Genomic DNA, 19,023 nt, shown 5'->3' with positions numbered 1-19,023 from the left:
CTCTTCTCCCTTCTATTTTCCTCATCTCCATCTCCTTGCCTGGTGCTCCAAATACTCTGCCACCAAAATGGCTACAGAATTAGTAGGAGCTAACAGCTGTTGTTGGAAAGAGGAAATACAGTGCAGCAACACAATTAGTTTTATTGGAGGCTCATAATGTAAATTAGTGTTTCATGAGGCATTTGAACAGAAAGTTACCAAACTTTAGAAAAGAACAGAAGAGAGGGTTAGGGATCACTTAAAAAACCACTTCTTTAATTTATGAAGGATAAGGAAACTCACAGGCAGACTGTCCAAAGCAATCACAGCTTCAGGGCCATGCCTGTGCTTTCAGCTTGCTTCAGCAAATACCCTGCTTTCTTTAAAAATGTCTTTCTGCTCCTCATAAAACACCGTTTGGCAACACAAAAGCTCTCCACTGAAGTTTTACAAGACCTTTTTATTAACAGAATAATAATTCTTTCTGCTGTTATTTAACCAGACTGTCACTTTCAGGCTAGAATTTCTGTGAAAACCTAAGAAGTACCATTCCCCAGTTTCCAAGCGAGGTGTATTCCTGCAGGCCTTGCTGAGACCCACCCTTTTACCTCACCTCCAACATGTGCAGGTTTTGCCACTTGCAGCATCCCTCCTTTCCTTCCTTACTCACTCTGCTGTGATTTGTTACACATGCAAATGAGCAGATAAGACACAGAAACAAACAGTAGGCATTTATATAGTCTCCACTTAAATGCCACAAACTGTCTTTTCCCAGGTGGTGTGCAACTTCCTACAGACTTGCATCCTCTGCACCTGTCCCCCAGTGCAATCTGTCTCTGTTTCCTGCAGCCATCCCTTCTCCCAGAGCCACCAGCCCCTGGCAGTGCTGCTGCCATGTCCCAGTGTATTGTCCTGTCCCCGCTGTCCCGCTGGCAGGTGCCAACCCTGGCACCGCCCAGCTCGGCTCTGCCTGCCCCTCCAGCCTTCACTCAGCAGGCTGCTCGTAGAAAACTCACAGAAACTTATCTTCAGGACTGCTAACACACTGTCAAAACCTGTTTTAAATCAGCCAATATGTCCAAAAGTGCTCAAGGTATAAAAAGCCCAACTGCATAATCCCCATTTCTTCAGGAAAACAAGTTTAAAAAGCAGGAATATAATTAGAACATTTCGATTTGAAGGCAAAAGGAGCAAGTCCCTCCATAGGTTTTAGGAAAAAAAGAAGAAAAATTAAAAAAAAAAAAACCACACCAAGAGCAAACAAATGAAAATGTCAAAATATGTTTGAAAATACAGTAGTAGCTATTAAAATAGCATTGCATGCAAAACTGACAAATAAGCATATTTCAGGGACTCGATCAGAAACTGATGTCCTGCTCATTGGAAATGCTCTTTCACTAGCTAGAAACTTTGTTTTGTTACTATAGTTACTGTCACTACAAGTGGCCCTGACTAAGGCATGAAGTATTTGTTACATAAAACCTCGACGCAACTGCAGCCTTAAACTTCAGAAAGTACCAGCTCTGTGCTCAGTCCCCTTTGCAAATTCTATTCCAAGCCCAAACTCAAAATGCTTTGTGCCAAATAGGGCACACTTTTGAGCAGCAGTTTAACAGCACTATTTATGTGCTGAAAACACAATCAACATTGTTCACGATACACACTACAACTGTGAGGGAATTTAGATGGACTGTGCAAGGGAGCAGTGACTTCCTCCCAGGAAAATTCTTGCTCTTAGCAGTGGCTGAGAGGTACAAGTGAAACTGGCACTCAACCTTAATAAAATTTGCTGACTGACCATTGAATGTGATGGGAAAAAACGCCTAGAGCCAGGCAGCGAACCATGTAGAAAACACATCCTGCAGCACTGTAATTTTTTTCTTTCATTATATTTTCATCAGCTTAGTTTGATGAGGTTTAATATCCATTAGAAAAAAATAAATATGCTATCTTTCCTGGCCTTTAATATATTCTGGTTTCACATAATTTTCTTCTTTGTTCTTGTGGGGGATATTTTCAGCTAGACAAACTGCTATTACGGATAATCTTGGAAAAGCAGCTTATGAGATCCCCAGTGAAAACACGGAGATGACAGAACCTCACTTTTTAAGGTAGCCATCTGATGCTGATACTCCAAGCACAATGTGCCAGTCTGCTTCAGGCCATCTGCACCATTCTCAGCTGTGCTTTTTTCCCCTACTTGGGTAGGGTAAACCAGCGTGGCCTTCCTTCTCTTCAGCTTGAAATCCAGACACTAAGCGTTTTCTGAAAAGGCCAACAGCCCACACAGAACCTGCTTGCCAGTGACTGTAAGCACTAAACAAGTGCCAAGGTCAGAAAATATATCCGCTTGTACACTTGCTTTCCTGCAGTAAGCATTGCTCAAGGTTTGGGTCAAGCCAATGATCAGGGGTATTTCTACTACCGCACTATTTAGTTAACTTCTGAAATGGCAGATGTAGCCATTTATGCTACTTAGCTTAAGCTTTAAGCAATTTGAATGCTACAGAAAACTGGAAGAGAGTATCTTCTCTTTCCCTTCCGCCCTCAGAGCTGACACCCTGTACTATTCTTAGTGTGGTGTTAATTTCAGAGTTCACACATCAGAGGAAGCATTTCGAATTTATTCATTCATTTGTGAGAATCTCTACAGGGCTTTGTCCTTAATGACTGAGCAACGCTATTTTTTTTTTTTTTTTTTCAGCTGTGACATTATTGCAACCAGTCTTAGAGCTTATTACAGCCTCATAAGTGCTTAAGGACAAATCTGCCCTACCCTGTAAGAAACATGATTTCCTTAAGGTGCTGTTTGGATACAGAATTGCTTCATCGGCTCCTCCCTGTAATAACAGTGCTTGCAGTGACACCTAAAACGATGATTTCTGTCTTTTGTATGTCTGGCAACTAATCCCAGACTAATGACCTCGTCTATGTAGGCAAATAACGAGTACCTGCTGGAATACATAATTTGTGAATACTGCTGCTATCTTTTTGTGGCACTGCAACTTTACACTGTACTGTTGCTTAGACTGTCATACAGAAAATTATTGTTCAGCTACGATATTTTTTGTGCCCAGAATTTCCAGGTTCAGGATGCAAGCTGCTAAACCATATAAAATGAGACATTTGCTCTGCCATGTGCAGAGGCCAATTAGATGAGATCAGAAGTAGACACTGCCTTATGTAAAATACAGGTTTTGCATCAGAAGTTTGCAGGAGATCTAGATGGAGAAATGAGTAAGGTCTAAGCTAACACCCGATGAACATCAATTAAAAAAACCTTGCAAGGATTAGGCATGTTTTGAGCCAGTGAGGCATCCGAAGTTGTTCTTTTTTTCTTTTAAGACTAGACTGACCTCTAGAACATCAAAAATCTGTACTATAATTCCCTAAACACTTCTCAGTGTTGCTATCACAGCTAATGAGCTGAATAAAATCCCCCTGCTTATTTATATACTGTCCTTCACAGTATCATCACAGGGTTTAAATAATAAACTAACACTGCGGAAGTTTAACATGTTTGTTTCTAAATCACCCCAAAAATTAAGTTAAAGGGTAAGGGTAAGCCTTAAGTCAAGCTTGCTTTGCTGTCTTCCTTTCCCTGTACATCAGTCGAACCTTTTGAAACAATGGCTTGATCCAGATGCATTTTTTCTTTTTTCCCCAACTGGAAGAAAGGTAATGGGGCTTCACTCAAAAGCAGTGTTACACAAGTGGGATAAAATCCGTCGGCCAAAACGAAGAAATACACCCTGTCTAGGGCAGTACGGAGAAGAGAAATAACACCAAAGACCACAAGCTTTCAAAAGCAACTTCTCCTGCCCTGCAAAACCAGATAGTGCACAGCACACACTTGGACATTATTATCCTGCAGGATCTCCCTTCCTCTTCCCCACAGCATATTGCACAGGACCATGCCCCTGCTGTGGGAACCCCGACGTTTGCAGGCGGCCAGCGAAGCAGCAGGCAATTGCTGGTTGCCACAGAAAAAGAAGCAACATAATTCCACAGTTGCTAGTAGAGCAGGCTTCAATCCCTATTAAATTTGAAAATCATCTGGTGTGAAGGCTCCAAAGAGCCCATATATATTGAATCTTTTTTTTCCTTAAGTGGACTTGAAATACAAAAACCTTGTTTCAGTTGACATTTCCAAACTGACAATGTGCAGCCCCTTGATTAAGATGGGACATAGTTTATACCCCTGGCAACAAAGGAGACTCCAGACATTTCCATCTGCTTTAACAGCAGAGCAATAAACAAGAAAATGTACCATCCAGTTTCGTTTCAGAAGAATGTTTTTCATCGAAAGATAGTTTAGTATATGCATCCTGACTATGACATATAAATGTATATGAAGTAGCACTAATTCACATAAGCACTCTGGATGCAAAGAAATCCAAACCAACCACAAATTCTTCCAAACAATAAACTCCCAATATTATTGTGCATAGCTTTCAACAAATCCCACTACAGAACAGCACTGTAGTAGGACTGCTTAAAAAGCAGCCAAAGTCTCAGCGCTCCCCCTCTCAGGAGCTATTCTTTCTGGGGATGTAGGAAGAGAACAGATTAAAGCAATCCCACATAGATTAAAAATCCTCCAGGGGTGAGATCAGCACAGCTGGATGGCTGCAACACGAACCACCGTAAATGAACCCTGGCCCCATGCCACCTACCAGCGGCTTCCTGAGGCACACATTACTGCTGGCTTTGTTTTAACACGGTACATGGGACATCTAAGCCTTGGGAATACTCTGTGCAGGCCAGGAAAATCCCTGATATCGTTGCTCTCAAAAGTCCTTGTCTGCTATGCAGTGCTAGTTACCACCAGTGCTTTGCCTGCTGTGGTGGAGCATCCTCACCTCTTTTCAAGGCCGCACTGCCATCTGAGAAATCTGGGTTTTACTGATGCCCTTGCTGCTGCTTTCTTAAGCTACCTCAAGTACTCATTCTTAACACCTGCCCTGCAGAAGTTCAGAAATCCAGGCTACTCAGTCCCATCTGTCATTTCTGCATCTCTATCTGGCAGGGAGTTCCACTCCTCCTGGTGGGGCCCCCAGCACGCGCCCCTGCGGGTGGGAGATGCTGTATATTATTCTCCTCGAGTGCCGTTCTGCAATGCTGCATCACCTTGGCCTCTCAAAGCACTTTTGCTCCAATGGTCTGTGCAGGGCTGGAGAAGACTTAAAAGCTGCTCCTCATGGCTGTACTGTTTCCCTTTGGTTCACGTTGGGTTATGTCATTCCTACCGCGCACTATTGCACACTTCAACATTACTGGAATGCCAAGTGGAAGAGTTTTCCCTTTTTCTTCCCAACACAGAAAGTGCCTACATTTTGAAGAATCATACAAAATGGCTGATGAAACTCATGGGGCAGGAGTCAGGGCTTCCTCTTTCACTCAGTAACGCAGTTCCTTGCCAAATGGTCATCTCTCCTGTTCTTACACAGACTGCAGAGACATGTATACTCCCAGCTGGGTTCAGATCCCCACTGTACTACATATCCTATCACCAATGGAAAGACATTGACCTTGTCCTGAGAAAATACAAGAAAAATTACAGGAAAATCTCAAGTCATCACAAGCACCCAGACAGCAGATGCAAGATTGCAGAAGGAAGACATAAAAGAAAAAAAAATAATTAAAAACTGTCCAGGAGCCTATTCACTATGAACTTCAGATCAACTGCTAACTGGTATGAACTTGATTGGAGGTACTAGATTATCAACCTCCTGCCACTTCTCCAGCTGACAGAGACATATGGAATAGAGTTCACTGAATTAATTTCCAGCAGTTCACGTGTCCAGCCACAGTGTTCAGAAACACAATTCTGTGTCATACTTGCATCGTTCTGGGTTGAATTTTCTGTTGGTGTATGTAGGAAAAAACTCTGCTAATTACTATGGTGCTTGATTAGGCCATTTAGCACTCCATCCTGATATTCCCTCTTCCTCCTAAAAGACAGCCTTATGACAAATTTAATGCCGAACTACATACATAACAGAAAGCTTCAAGTCAAGGTAAAATTGAATAAGGGAAAGTATAATGATTTATACTATCTCTTCCCTGTTGTAAAAATGTTAGCATAATAAGAAATATGTCATGATATTTTCTAAGACATGGTGATAACAGAGAACTTCTAGGTTACAATCTCTCTCCATGATAATATCTCCATTCATCATTACCTTTTTTAGAAACAGAAACTAAAATATTAAGTAACTCCAACAGTGACTACTATCAAATAGTATGACTGTGCCTGCTTACATATTTGGTTCTGCAGAAATTAAAGACACGGGCAACAGAAGCTGACTTACCATCTAAGATGCAATTATTGCCAATTACTGCAAGTATTTCTAAGACAGTGAAGAGCAGGGGCTTTCCCTGTTTGCGGAAGGTAAAAACCACATCTGTGGCTAAAAAATAACCACACTTATTCTGTGTTCCCTGGTGAGAACTTCAGAACACCTGAATAAATCCCCCTCCCTCTTCTTTTTGAAGAAAACACAAATCAAAACATTTTGTGCTCTTCTCATTAGATTAATAAATACTCCTAGGACCTTAGAGCAGAAGTCATTCAAGTCTGACATTTCCAGCTGGAAAGAAAAAAGCCAACCCTTTCACTGAGTGATCAGAGATTATACTCTACTCATCTCAAGACAACATAGCTTGAATGCACTGCAGACTTTTTGGAAAATAGTTTCCTGCACCGAAAAACAATTTGGTAAGCATGACATCCATTCCTCCCTGTATTTCAGGATTTGTTTTCCAGTAATGGTTATCAACAGTAATCCTCAATTAATTATATTTTTTATTCTCAAAAATCAATTCCAAAAAAAAAAAAAAAAAAAAAAAAAAAAAAAAAAAAAAGCCACCAACTTTTGATTATCCTTGCATTTGAGACTTTTTAAAGGTCTCAGAAAATATTTTCCCATACTTCTCTGCTAATCAGTTTCTGAGAGCCTCAGGATACAATTTCAGATTACTGTATCTGTATGTTTGACAGAAGACTTTCCAAAGCCTTCACCTTCCCCAGATATGAAGCAATGAAAAAACAATACAAGCAAGGGATTTTGTTTTCTCTTTTATCCATGTATTGAGCATGCCTTGAAGGAGTTCAGGAAGTCTCCAAAACCCTGTTCTCCGGCAGAATCACTGTCTGAAGTTGCTAATAAAAGCTTGCATCCCATTCAGCCCCACTGAATACCTGTGTAGCCCCACAGCAGGAGGGGAAAGTTTAGAACTGGGCTTCCCACACCAACACTACTTTTCTCCCTTGGTTCTCTTTTTGACTTCCAAGCAGAAAGCATGCCTTAGGCTCTCCTTGGGATCTCCATGACCCAGGTCTACCTTTGGAGGTCACAAAATCACCTGGTGGAAACAGAGGGATCTCAATCACTAAGTCCATTCTCACCTTGGATAACCCCTACATGCACATACCATGGCTAAACTCCATTTCTAAAAGTCCCTACTGACAATGACTCTGCTGCCCAGATAATACACACATGCTATTTTTCAATATACTCTGGTATCCAGTGTATAATGCAGCCAGGGCTCCCAAACACTTCCTTTGAATATAAAGCAGAACATGCTGCAGCTGTCTCAAAGAAAATGGTCCTTAGTCGGGAGCAAAGTGTGTGTTGTGGGGATTAACTCAGTGGAAAGGCAGAAGATGTACAGAGCTCTGAAGAACAGAACCTGTGGCTGGTAACTCAAATGAGCCATGCTATTCCTGCATTTTTGAATCTATTCTTAAATTCCTCATGTCTGCATTTGCATAACTAGTGATACCTCTCCAATGTCAAAACAAACATCTAGAACCACTGCTGCTCACTCTAAAGGCCTTAAATGCATGGAGGCAGTAGCCATTTACTCAAATACTAGAGAAAAAAGATATTATGAAATAAAATTGAGTTCTCATCCAGAGGAAAAATCGGAACCATTACTGTTAAGGCTGGAAAACTGCTTAACTGTTCCTTCTTTTCACACCACAGTCAGAAAATCAGTCTGCAGTAGGTTTCCTCTCTAAGCTCCATTTAACTCCTTTTATTCACATCCTGAACCCCGTGCAATGAGGGAATGGAATTCTCTCCAGCTACCTCTGAATCCAGGCCTGTAATTTTAAGATGGATTGATAACGTACACTAAAACAAATCCCTTCCTGGCACAAACAGACATTATCTAGGGGGATATTTCTTTCCACCACATCAAGCTGGTGAATAAAAGACTATCAGGCTAACCTGATGAATTTTTGTCTTAGATCAGACTGCAATCCTTAGAGAGAAGCATGCATATGTCAATTTGAATCTGCCAAAAGAAAGAGGAATCCAGTCTTGGATACTGTAACTCAAGAATTCATTTTGTTTCTTCATCATGGGGGGCGAGGGGGGCAGTGCCAAAAATATGGAAATAAGTCTAAAACAGAAAAAAGCACCCTTGGATTTCTTCTTTTTTTTTTACCTTTAGATATCTGACTTATCTTTAATAGAAGTCAGGAGACTACCTTAAAGCTTTTCCTTCATGTATTTCCCATACAAACACTCAATATCATTACTAGTTCTACAGAGTATATTCCCAGTTATTACAATATATCACTAAAGTTTTTTAAGGTTAATTCTATAAAAACAAAGAATTGTAACATGCCAACAGAAAAACATTCATGGTTACTACAGCAAAACCCCAGCTCAACCCTTCCATCTCTACATCTATCTTGTTTTAGTAAATCACAGAAGCCTAACACACTTTGTATTCCTATAGCATGGTAGCGTTATATCGCTCAAGTACATTCTTCAATTTTTTTTATTACTTTGTATTGTTGTCTGGGGCGTCAATAAAGAAATAAAAACATTTTTGGGTCACTCTCACCAGCTAGGGTGTGAACACACCACTACAAGAAGTCAGCTTACAAAAGCTCCACCCTTAAGAGTTTTGAATATCCTATTTAAAAAGTTATCTAGCATGATCAAATGCTACAGCCAAAATATTAATCTGCCCTTGCCTTAGATCTTACACCCTTGAGGGATTCAAACAAAACAGTACTTTGAGAATTTTAACAAGTTGTTCTCTCACCAAGATGTACTGGCTTCCCTGCCTCCTGCCTAATGATGAACTGGAATCATACAAATGGGCTGACCTGACTCTCTGAAGCTAAGAGGCCACCACCACTTCCATGAGAAAAGTGGTAAAACCATTCCAGGACATGCATGGCTGTAATACCTGGGGGTGAGGTGGGAGGGGCAGGGGACACAACTATCTTCACTTAACAGTGGTAGTCTAGACCAGCCACAACATAAAGGTGGGCAAACCATCAACTGAGAGACAACTGTGCTCTCCGTGAAGATTATAGGCAAGAACACAGATCTACTTTACTGCTGTCAACAGGACTGCAGGGCTCTATCAGTGCCCATAAAGATATGCCTCAGAGAAGGCACAAGTTGTTAATTTTCAACACACAAGAAAGAGCTTGACAAGCAACAGAAAGATAATTCAAACTGGAAATGACAGCTTAATCCTGCACTTTGAGATCCTGATCTTACATCAGGGTTGGGGTTTTTTGAGGCGAATGGAAGCACCTGGTAAATGACATTGCTTGTATTCCACAGAATAGCTTCCCCCACATTAACTCTGCACCAGACTATGACAAATAAATCTTGCCAGACGATTACTTCACATGTCCTTAATGAAATTAATGTAGCAGTGATGAAATCAAGGACATTTTCTGTCAGTAATCCACTTTGAATCTAGAAGAGGACTTTATATTTCGAGGGCTGGCTGTAACAAAGAAACCATTTCTGATAAAACAACACAAACACCAAGACAACACACACAGTTCCCCAAGCAAAATCGACTTCCTTTTTTATAAACATTTTCCAAGATACATATTTAATATTTATTGGCCTTCTGAGGCTTTTTTCCCACTACATTTACAGTAATTACTTTTGTGCTAGCTTTTAGTAGAACAAAAGCACCTGCATTTGACAGCTACACTGCTCCAAAACACCAACCCACCTGTTTCTTTTTGAGTCTTTATGCATAGAACAGCAGTGCTTCCTGAAAGTTTTGTTATTTCTCTTTGTAACTAGTCTACAGGCGCTGAGAGCAACAGAATAGTGACTTATAGTCTAGAAAGAGAAGGATTATTAGCATCTGTTCATTTAAGAGAGCTACAACCCCCATGCAACACGCAGAACTGCCACAGAGATATGATCATTTAACAAAATATTCACCATCACATTGGGCAGCAATTAGATGATGTGACGCTATCCCAGAGGATTGTATTGTTCTAACATAATGGAGAGTCAGCCAGGAGATAGGAAACTACCTGGTGAGCAGCAGAATAGGTTTGGATAAGCAGTCTGGGAGCAATAAAATATCCATAAAATTGATATGCTATTTCCAACTTGATACTTAGTATAGACATTTTTTTTTTTTCCAATGCTGGAAGCTAACCAAATAGAGCTAAAAGATGACCAGAGAGCAAAGCAGTAGTCTGGAAGAGTGATTGAATCAGGAAGGCAAAGACACTTTCACACAAGCGAAACTGGGAGGAAGTATTACTAGCTGAAAATAAAGAACCATATTAGGTTTTGTGGTGGATTCTGCAGGCTGCTAGACCCATGGGACTTCTGCATGGAACACTGTGAGGTGGATACAGATTTTAAAAAGCAAAATTCTTTCTAAATAAACAGTGAATTATTTTAAGAAGATCACCTGGAGGGCAAAGGAGTGTTCACTAACATTATTTCTTCCCTGAGACAAGCCTGTGGAGGTAATAACTGCCAGACTCAGGCAGAACATAACCAAAGGCTGGCCTTTGAGCTGGAAAACAATTACAGGAACCCATCTTTCAGAAAGGCTTATGATTAGCATTACTGACCTGGAGGGGAGACACCTGATGATAACAGGAGTCTTCAGTCCCAAATGTGCTGAGGACAGTCTTTCAAAAATATATACCAAAGCCAACTGCATTCGTTTGCTTCCTTTAAAAGCATACATCATTGACAGGATGTAAAATCTCTAAGTTTTACCCTGGGCAGTCTCACCCTATAGAGAGCTGTCAGCAATTTTTCAGATGACACTTTCCATGTAAAGGTTGCTATTTCTATCTTTTATAGTCATGGCAAGACAGTGTATTTCCTCTGGCTCACTCCAGCTTGCAATATGTTCAGCATAGCTGACTCTCATTCTTCTCTTATGAAGTCTTCCTCTGTCATTGCTTGACAGTACATTCAAGTGCTCAAATCCAGTCAGTCATTCACTGACTATAATGTAATGGATTTGTAACTATATGCCACCTTTCAAGAAGCCATCTTCCTAAGTTCATTTTGTGCCTTTTGGATATCCAGCTCTTCAATAGCTCAGTAAAAACCACTGCATCTCTCGCTATATTCAGTGCCTATTCACATCCCTCCTCCCTGAGCACCACATCAACCTCTGAAATGTGCAGTAAATGTTTAAACACTTAACAAGGGGCACTTTCAGACATATTTGGGTCAGTATTATGGAGTTCATGCCAAAGGATGTTGTGTGTTAGCTGAGCAATGCAGTATATTTTTTCCAATTGCTTCAGACAACAGCCAGCTACATGAACAATCCCCAAGAATTTCTTCCTTAAAATCTGTAATGAAAGGATCTAATATAAAACCAAAAAAGCAGTAACTGACTAATTTTAATTACATACAGAGACCAGGCAAACAGTATGATGAGATGGCTGTAGTTTGGGTCACCTTAATTTTTTTACATCTTATGCTTTCTTTTATTTAAGATATACATCTAGGTATTGCTTCCGGGCTTTTTTCTGCCATCTACGGAGCCCTAAGGTCCCTTAATGCACCTTTCATCATCTTTTTTTGAGACATGCCATCAAACTGTGCTTCCAAAAAGAGATGTCATTAGGAAGGGAGCCCCCAGGCACCACATTACACAGTTGCCTGCTTCATATAAATGTGAATTGGGAAAAATAATCAACCACTTTTAAACACAGCTTTAAAATCATGCAGTTGAACTTCCCTACACTATTTACATGAAACATCTTGTAGTCATTCCATACAGTAGTAAAATTAGCATTTTTCTATAAGGCAGTAGCAACTGGAGATACACAATAGCATCAGGTCTTTGTCCTTTCAAAGAGGTTTCACAAAGCAGTAAAGCCCTTCTAGCATAAACTGCACTAGAAAGCCTAAAATGGTTTCAAATTTGGTACCAACTATGGATGTACTCTGTTATTCTTGCTTTTCTCCTTCTTATTGGATTCCCATTCCTTTTTTCAGAAACATTTGTTTAATTCTATTTTTTTTTTTTTTTTGATTGCTTGCCTTGCAACTCTGACATTTCTCCACACCCTCACTCTGAGTTATTTGCTGGCTGGTTAAGAGAAAGACCCACATGGAGACAGGGGAGTCTCACAGTAGAGACAAGAAGGCAGCCCCCTCCTCCTCCTCCATGTGTACCTGTGAATGAGTCTCAGTGTCAGGCTTGTTACACACCCCTGTGCATGCAAGGAGCAAAGAGAGGCCCCTCCAAGGGCACACACTTTAGCAAGGCTGAGTTCTAGGAGCAAGCACAAACCTGGGCCTTCACTACCATTATTAACTGTTTCTATCAAAAACAACCTATTCTGCTACTCTTCGGCAAAGATCTTCGTGCACATCAAAATTCACATTCACGGAAACATAACAGTGAATACTCCTTTCAGCTTTGGGGAAATCAGATCACCAGACAGCACAAAGGAACCCACCGAGCAGTCCTCCAAGCTGCTTTGCATACAATGTTTGCTCTGCTTTGTCCTCCCCTGAAACATAAATAATCAGTAACTGCTGGGAGAAAGATCCACTACACGATGGACCAGTTGGTCAATCGGACAAGCCAAACACTCTTCTCCTGACATAAACAACCTCTTCCTCTGTCTTGTGTATCTTTAGGTGTTTTTGTAGTCTTCAACAAACATCTGATCTCCGACCGTACAATGTGACCTTTCACTGTATGAGGGTTTTTTACTATGTTTATTACTTTAAAACTCTAAAATACAATTCAGCAGCCACTGGGCTATTTCCTGCTTCAGTCATACCTATGTTCACACTCTGAAGAGATATTGGCATAATTTTAAGACCGTTTCCATTACTAATTTCCACTTCATTCTCAAAGATGAGCATTGACAGCCCTAGCTCCTCATATACGTAAAGTAACTAACCTCAAAAACACAGGCAGCAAAGTTATTTTAAATGGCAACATGCAGCTTGCAATAAAAACATCATATGCTGATACAGCACCGTTAATTCTGAAAGGTCCTAAAGCATTCAAGTTCTCATTTGGACAGCCTCAATCTTCCTTTGACCTTCCTTTGCTCTGTTTAGACAATATTCCACTCAGCTTCTGGACCTGTGGAGGTTGCTCCCTCCCACTACTAAGAATTCAGGCTTTCTAAAGACGATGCACAGGTTTGGAACATCATTTAAGTACAGGCAATTCCAAATGAAAGTTGATTTTCCAGCAATGCAGTTTGGCTGAGAAACTCAGCTAGTATGAAATCACCAGAGAATATTACAGTAGCTTTCATTTTTGCACAGAACAGACAAATCCATTGTTTTGAAAGGTCATGACAGTAAATTGCATGGAATTCAATTTACCTCCCTCAGATGGATGAAGGTCTGAGTCAAACATAGAACACTGGAAGCCTCTGGCTCCAAGAAGTCTGTGCTGATTCAAACCTGCTCCTAGGCAGGCAAATCATCCTTCCTCTCAGCTATACATTATCACAGCTTGTGAATTTCAACTCATCTTTTTCCCCAGCTGTCATATTGAAGCAAATTTTGTCATAGGTGAGTATCAAAACAATGGTCAATGCAAGAAAAATTTGTTTTTAACCAGGAAGTTACCAAATATAAAATTATTTGTGATACAGACGCTGTCATAGTTGTCTCACGCTCATTTCTCCACCTCTAAAGTGAAATACAAAAAACCTGCAGGGAGATATACAGGAAACAATACCATCAGCACGACACAGAAAGACAAATACTGGAAAAGAAAGCAAGCATAAGGATTACAGAAAGACTGTGAAAACAAAAAGTAAAAGAATACCCTCTCCAGGAGGAGAGTGACACACCTGTAACACATGTGATTTAACAGGCTTCTTGGGTATAACTGAAAACAACAGAGCTAGTGAGCAGCTCATTCCTGACTGGATGTGTGGCACCAGGCAACAACTCTTACCTAAAGCTTTCTGGATATTCAACAACAGCCATGTTGATAACATCCAGTGCATGTTGATAGTGCTTCTGAGCTGAAAAGAGAAGGGCCAATAGATGAAGTGAATTCATGTCATCTTTGCACAGTTGCAGGGCTTCTTGAAGATGGTCCATAGCATCTGAAATCTAGAAGGAGATGGGGTGGAAATAATAAGAGAACACATCACTCTTTCAGTCCTACATTATACCTCAAAAACAAGAACAAAAAGAGTACTTAGAAATTCTGCATAAGTTCTACTTAGGTACCTTCTACTATCGAAACAGACTGTCAAAATTAACAGACTGCACCACTTGAAAAAAACCCACACATTCTAGAGAAAGAAGTCTGCAGCATTACTAAATCACTACTTATAAACAAGAGCAGCAGACCTGATCCAATCAACCCTCTCATCCTTTGGCAAGGTGACTCTATGCTGTAAACAGATCCACCACAGAGGCTCAGCTCCATGTTCTAGGATGGGTGGCTGGCTCTTCACCTGGGGGTGAGCATTACACATCTCTGTTGCATTTTGTCCCTCATAATGGCTGTACAAAGCCTTTCATGATTTGGATCAAGAACATACCCTTGAATGTTCAAGGGTAAAAGAGTCAAGATTTAAAATGCTGTCAGAAAAAGAAATGTATTTGCAAGCAGTGATGTGAAGAGCAGTCCTGACAGTCACAGCAGCAGCATGTTATTAGAACCAAGTCTCACTTGGCAGAAAACATCGATAATGTATATCACATGCTCTTTGTGATCCAGTACACTATTTTAGGCTATCTGCTCAAAAGGGAACTTCTTAGCAGATTTTCTTTCATTTGTTTACCAGTAAGTTTTATGTAGAGGATTTTCTTTAAGATTCTCTAGCATCTGAAAATACTGTTACATAAATTATTTCATTTCTGTGGCTCTGGAAATCTGCAAAAAACAAAGCATAAAAGTGCATGTTTCTTTCCTCGTGTATGCTTTTCTGTTCCTTCTCTTAATGGATGGAGAATGTAGCTCCTTCTTTCCTACTATGAGAACTTCCCACCTAGCAAAGCTTCACATTCTTCTACCCTGGCATACCACCAGCGTCAAATTCCCACTGCTCCCACAGACCTCTCACAGAAACAAGTAGCACATAACTAAAGAAAGTAACAATTACACTGCCTGCAGCTACAACAGAGGCTGCTGACTATCTAGATCCCAGGTATCCTTCTGGGAACTGCGTATATTCTGTTGATAGGAAAACTTCATCCTAATGTCCAAGTGACATTTCTCTCTCACTGCGCACACACGAGCCGTGGTACTTAACTACTCTACCACTGGTGACTCCATGCAAGCCTGGAGATCAGTGTGACTGCTCCAGCCATAACCCCAAACTGGCATCTGGCCGGCAGCGTCAAAACTGCTGAATGTCCTGGCTTGGATTCAGGCTGGGCTATATGACTGAGTGCTCAGCTTTAATGAATTATTGCTTGTCAGTGGAGCTACTTCAACCACATGTGTTATGAAAGTCTACAGCTAAGGTAAACACATTGGCTTAAATCACCCATGTTCCCTCAGCAGTTTACTAGAAGGCATTTTCGTACAATGTAAAAATTCTAGCAATGACAAGACATCTTGGAGCCAGGATGAGACAGTGGCAGGCCCAGATCTGCCTGTCCACAAAGTTCATCAGTAGACTTACCAGAGTTACATAAATCTGACTTGCTAAAACAAAGCTGCTGTCAAGACTACTTGGCCTCAGGACTAAAAACCCCTTCTATTTCTTTCTATGTCTCTGTCCCAGAGCTGCACAAGTATTCATAAAGAAAATGTAAGTTTGGGGAAAATGTCATTAGAAGAAAAAGAAAACCTGCAAATCAAACAACTAAAGGAAACTTGGAGCAATCTGTCCCTGATGATCCTGCTTTGAGCAGGGATCAAACTAGGTGATCTCTAAAGGTCCTCTTCAAACTATTCCATGACTAAGACTTGGGAAGGGGATCCTAATTTGCTAGTATGAATCAGACAAAGAGTAACTCTTACAATGCCTTTACTGAGGGGTAAAATTGTAGGGGTACTTGACCTTACTTGCGTGCAAATGTGCAAAGTGAGACTTTGCTTTACGTGTTGACAGTGACTCAGGCTCAAACTGCAGGTTGACCCACACCCCTGACAGAGGCTGGCCATCCAAGAAGCTCTCTGACTCTGTTGCAACATACACGAAACAGAGCAGCAAAAAAGAGACCTGTGGTCACTCCTGCAAACCTGTGTCTGCAGGACAGGCAGCCACATACTGCTGAAAGAGATGATATCTAAAGTAATTCTGTTCTGTAGCATGGAGCCTGCAATGGTTACATTTCATTTCAGCATTTCCCTCTAGTACCATCAGAGTCACAGGCAATGGCTGGTTTTGAAAATTAATCATGCTTCCCTGGCACCTCATTTATTAACTGGAGTCCAAAAAGACTCCTTAGTGCTGTAACACCATTAGTAGCCTACACAGTGCTGTGGCATAATTAGAAACAGTGGACAAAAATAATATGAACCCTATGCCTTTACAGAAAGCATTATTTGAAACAACAACCTGCAACAGACCAGATGCAATGAAATACAAACTCAATTTCTAGAGCAACAAAAGCAAGATATTTGGCAGCAGTCAACATAAACTTCTTCTGAAAGATGTATTTTTATTTAAGTAACTATATAATTTCAGAAAGATGGAAGCTGGCACCCCAGATGGCACCTAGAAACGTCAGGGCTTTATCAGAGGCAGGCTGCCAGTTTAAAATTCCCTACAAGTACTGCACTTTAAAATAATCTTATTTCAGCTGGACTGCAAGTCTAAGTAGGGCCTGCAATCAGAAGAAGTTACAGTTCCCTGATTTATCATTCTGTTAACAAATATACCACATGTTTTGCATGGCACACAGGTATTTTCACATCACACTGATTAGGAAGCAAAGATGCTGCAGTAGGCCAGAAATAGCATCTTGCAGCATTACCAAAATAATGCCACAATATGGATTGTTTAGGCTGCCTCTTATACAGTAGATTTATTTCAATAATGCTATACGTCTCCTTAAAAACAATGCTGGTATGTCACAATTATAGGTATAAAAACGAAAACAATGAATGCTAAAAATACTTCCTAAGAGTAGAATGAATATTTGGATATTTAAAATGGTGAATGAAACAGGAAATCTTAAGAGGAGTTTTCAGGCCTTATAATTCAAATCAGGTTGACAGTTACACTTAATTAACCATTAAAACTACCCTCCATCTCTTTTATAGCACGGAAAGGAGAAAGCACTACTGACTGGCAAGAGCTTCCACTGAAAACAGACATGCTACAGTCCACCAGAACCTCAGGAAAGCAGGGGTAGATACATCTACGGGTTATTACTTAGTTCTTGGCCATTCTTGATCATCAAAACAATCTAGGCTACGATGTAGGCAGAAAAGAAGCACGTTGCTGTTCAGCAGAGGAGGCAGTTGCTGGTCTGGGAATAAGACAAAACAAAACTACCTACATCCAAGCAGTCACCGAAAGAAGCACCTCTCTCGAATACCTCCTAAAACAGAGCTCCTCTCTTGGGGCAGAGACAGCAGTCTCTCCTTCTTGAAACCAAAATAAAAACTTGGCAAAACACGTGAAATAATTTCTCTGGTCTCTTAACTGACGTTTATCTTAGTTGTACATCCAGACACTTGGGAAGGAAGTAGGTGCTTTCTGGACAGTGCCACTTGAAACTTGAGGTCTATTGGAAGTCCTCGAGAAACTGATGAGACTTACAGTGCTCAGCTGCTGAGCCTTAGCCATCTTTCCCTTCCCATTTTCATGAAAGAAAAGGTTAGATCTAATCAAGTATTAAAATGGCATGATGCCTACATATGTTGTTTTTACATATCCAATATTGATTTACATGGTAGTCAAGGTCACAAACACCACCACCCCCCCAAAAAAATGGAATCGACACTTAAAAGTTAACAAGAGAGCTGCTGACTCTGGAAAGTGATTTCCATAGAAACTGGTCGGCTAAAAAACAAGGCAATGCATTAAAATCAGTGAGCTTTAAAATGTTCATTCTACCTTGTTTTTGCTGATCCAAGTGCTGTTACCACAGAAACAGGAGAAGCAGCTGAACCCGGCACTGGGATTTGGGAGCTACAAGTCTCATCTGCCACTTGGCTCGGCCGGCTGCCAGCCAGGCACTGCAGGTGGAGAGATCCACTGAGGCAGGTACGGACCTCGGCCTCCTGCCACTTCAGCTCAGGGGGAAAACCAGACCGAGAGACCCTCTTTACAGAACTGGTTATTCTACACTGTGTTTGGCTGAAAAATTCACTAAAACACTCTGGGGCTGATGCAGACCCTCTCAAGTCTTCCCAGTGACTCCAGCAGTGTTTGAGACACAGGCACGCACACAAAGCTCATCGTCATTTCTCTCCTTGGTTGCTGGTGGTTTCAAATGCCAACTCTGCATGAACCTTTTACAACCATTCCTCCTCTCGTCACATCCTCATCTCATGTCAGAGGGATGCTTATGTTTTTCCATTTCCCCTTTGCCTTGCCCAGTGGTGACAGATAGAAGTGCTATTGGAAATATTTTACAGCCTTCCAAGGAAGACGAATTGCTCCAGCTTTGCTTGGCACTCTACTGATCAGCTGCCTCTCTTGCTTTGTTCCATGAAAACGCTCCCTTATCTATGCAAGCTGATACCTATATTTTTCAGTGCTGGGTACAGTTACCTCATTTATTGACTCTGACTATGGAAACAAAAAGGCCTGTTCGTTGAGAAAAACGTTCACGTCTTATATTATAACCTACCATATAGAAAAGGCCTGATTTATTG

General features: G+C 40.9%; 1 protein-coding gene across 5 annotated transcripts in view; it reads right to left on the bottom strand.

Moving 5' to 3' along the window:
- TTC7A (tetratricopeptide repeat domain 7A) overlaps positions 1-19,023 on the bottom strand; it is a 195,222-nt gene that overhangs the window by 77,406 nt on the left and 98,793 nt on the right. For all 5 annotated transcript variants that reach the window (XM_040058201.1, XM_040058202.2, XM_040058204.1 and 2 more), the window contains one exon: positions 14,185-14,345. In XM_040058201.1, coding sequence (XP_039914135.1) covers positions 14,185-14,345 — 161 coding nt within the window. The remainder of the gene's footprint in view (positions 1-14,184; positions 14,346-19,023) is intronic.

Source organism: Hirundo rustica, chromosome 3 (genome assembly GCF_015227805.2).
Source record: "Hirundo rustica isolate bHirRus1 chromosome 3, bHirRus1.pri.v3, whole genome shotgun sequence".
Classification (NCBI taxonomy): domain Eukaryota; kingdom Metazoa; phylum Chordata; class Aves; order Passeriformes; family Hirundinidae; genus Hirundo; species Hirundo rustica.
This window is presented reverse-complemented; position numbering and strand designations above follow the sequence as displayed.